The sequence below is a fragment of the Salvelinus alpinus genome, chromosome 30 (assembly GCF_045679555.1).
Source record: "Salvelinus alpinus chromosome 30, SLU_Salpinus.1, whole genome shotgun sequence".
Classification (NCBI taxonomy): Eukaryota; Metazoa; Chordata; class Actinopteri; order Salmoniformes; family Salmonidae; genus Salvelinus; species Salvelinus alpinus.
Window position 1 is genome coordinate 14,104,116 of NC_092115.1, and position 2,980 is coordinate 14,107,095.

A 2,980-nucleotide genomic window follows, 5' to 3' on the forward strand; every position below is an offset into this window, starting at 1 on the left:
TCCAGGTCATCTACAAGGCTATGCTAGGTAAAGTGCCGCCTTATCTCAGTTCACTGGTCACGATGGCTACACCCACCCGCAGCACGCGCTCCAGCAGGTGTATCTCACTGATCATCCCTAAAGCCAAAACCTCATTTGGACGCCTTTCCTTCCAGTTCTCTGCTGCCTGCGACTGGAACGAATTGCAAAAATCTCTGAAGTTGGAGACTTTTATCTCCCTCAACAACTTTAAAAATCTGCTATCCGAGCAGCTAACCGATCGCTGCAGCTGTACATAGTCCATCTGTAAACTACCCACCCAATTTACCTACCTCACCCCCCATACTGCTTTTATTTATTTACTTTTCTGCTCTTTTGCACACCAGTATCTCTTCTTGCACATGATCATCTGATGATTTATCACTCCAGTGTTAATCTGCTAAATTGTAATTATTCGATTTATTGCCTACCTCATGCCTTTTGCACACATTGTATATAGATTCTCTTTTTTTTCTACCATGTTATTGACTTGTTTATTGTTTACTCCATGTGTAACTCTGTGTTGTCTGTTCACACTGCTATGCTTTATCTTGGCCAGGTCGCAGTTGCAAATGAGAACTTGTTCTCAACTAGCCTACCTGGTTAAATAAAGGTGAAATAAAAATAAAAAATAAAAAAAATAAATGGTGGTTATGTCACACATTTAAGCCAAATTTATGAACCATTTATAAAACCGTATTTGTAACACATTCATGTAGTGGTTCTGAAGCCTTTAACAAGGCTTTAACAAAGCTTTATAAGGTGCACTTCATTTAAAGCAGGACCTTGTTTTTATTTAACATATATTGTAGGAATAAATTATTAATAAATGGTGAGCAAACTCTTTATAAATGTCTTATAAATTGTTTATTGGCGGACATTATAATAAAGTGTTCCTGAGAAGTGAAATGGTTTCAGGAAGTACTTAGTCAAACAGAAGGACTTCCGTGGCTCAGCGTAGACACACTCACACACACACACACACACACACACACACACACACACACACACACACACACACACACACACACACACACACACACACACACACACACACACACACACACACACACACACACACACACACACACACACACACACACACACACACACACACACCTTGAGAGTGGTTCTCATGCACACTGCAGGAGCAGACCTTCCTGTACTGGGGTGGTAACTGGATGTAGAAGTATTGAGGGGACTGGAGTAAACAGGATGTACAGGGTCTAAAGAGACTTGATCTAGCTGGGAGCCACAAGTCATCATGGTTATCCTGCAGGTCCCCACACTGAAGGTTGTCCTCCTCTTAGGTGAGTACATCAGACTGAATGAACACATCTCCAGTGACTCCTCTCTATAGTTGGATACATTTGGTTGTAACATTTTACAGTGTAACTCCATTCACTCAGTGATAATGTTGTTAGATAAAGGGGAGGGGACACTGAGGAACACAAGGTCCAGTATGTACTGATGGATGTGATGGGGAACACTAGTGGTGTACCAGAGCAGAATCCACTCTTACAGTATGTGAAATGGAAGCTGGGGTGTTTGTACTGTTTGTAATGAGACTGTTGGTGTGTCCTACAGCTGCTGTGTGGAGTGTGCGTACAGCAGAGTTGATCACAGTAGAAGGATATGAGGGGGGGCAAGGCAGAGATCAGATGCCCCTATAGAGAGGAGTGGAGGAGCCACCAGAAGTACCTCTGCAAAGGGGTTTGTACTGTTTTTAATAAAGACAAAGTTATTAAGACTGAGGCGGAGGAAAACAGCACTTCTAACGGGAGATACTCTCTGAAGGGCAACAGAGAGGAAAGTGTCTTCATCGTGACCATCACCAACCTGACGTTAAACGATGCTGGGAGATACTGGTGTGGAGAGGAAACAGTCAAATGGAAACTAGATAACTACGTTGAAGTCAACCTTATAGTCTCTAGAGGTACTGTAAACCTTTCATTCTCATCCTCGAACCTTTATCACTTCCAAACTAGACATTTTGTAATATACATTCCTAATCAAGCTTCTGCTATTGACACGAATCCTAACTTGAGATCCTTCCACTTTATTCCGTATTTTACATTCACTTTTGCAAACTTTTGTACTTTAGAATGTATGATATATACCCATTTATTCTTGAAATATATAACTTAGAAATGCCTCAGGAGCTTAATTCAACTGTCATATCACACTAAAATTCTAAATATTTGCTTTCTTTGCTCCATTGTTTGTAAACGATGTAATTGTTAACAAAAACACTGTAAAGACTCAAACCATGGTTAAAACTACAATGTTGATCTGGTGGATGGTCAGTCCTTGCATCTATAGCTCTGTCTATAAATGTGCGTGTAAGGATCGACGCTGGTAGACGAAAAGCAGGTACAGGGAGAACATTTATTGAGCAACGGACAAGGGACAGGACAGCGTCTGGACATGAGACAAGGAAGTTTCATGGTGTACACTTTTTTGTCATTGGAGTTTCCAAACCTTTCTTGTTCTGTTATGTTATATATTTATTTGTTAATACATCGCATGAACTTCTTTCTGAGCCCTAGGCCTACATGTCTGTTTAAAATGACAGATTGGTGCTGTGAGAATCCCACTGCAGTGACTGGCTACAGTATGAAGAACGGTCAGTCTCCATCCACTGTGTTTATGATGAAAAGTATGAAGACAATCAGAAATACTTCTGCAAAGAGAAGACACGACCTAAGTCTCTAGGTGATGTTAAAGTGACAACAACCAAAAGCCAGAACGGGAGGTTCTCACTGTTCCACAACAAGACAGACAGTTTTCTCACCATGACCATCACCAGACTAACCCAAGAGGATGCTGGGAGATATCTATGTGGAGTACAGAACAACCACACAATTGATTCCCTGTCAGCAGTCAGACAAAAGACTGAGTGGACAAAACATTAGGAACACCTTTCTGATATTGAGCTCCACCCCCTTTTGCCCTCAGAACA

The 2,980-nt window shown here is 41.3% G+C and overlaps 1 protein-coding gene across 3 annotated transcripts in view; it reads left to right on the forward strand.

The window, feature by feature from the left end:
• The first annotated feature begins 993 nt into the window (after positions 1–993).
• The window catches only part of LOC139560125 (CMRF35-like molecule 3), a 5,670-nt gene continuing 3,683 nt past the window's right edge, over positions 994–2,980 (forward strand). Inside the window, exons 1-3 of one of the 3 annotated variants that reach the window (XM_071376654.1) lie at positions 1,080–1,328; positions 1,606–1,731; positions 1,816–1,954. In XM_071376654.1, the coding sequence (XP_071232755.1) occupies positions 1,654–1,731; positions 1,816–1,954 (217 nt within the window). In that variant the 5' untranslated portion in view covers positions 1,080–1,328; positions 1,606–1,653. Of the gene's footprint in view, positions 1,329–1,605; positions 1,955–2,980 lie in introns of all 3 variants that reach the window. The other 2 variants (XM_071376655.1, XM_071376653.1) reach the window with 2 other exon arrangements.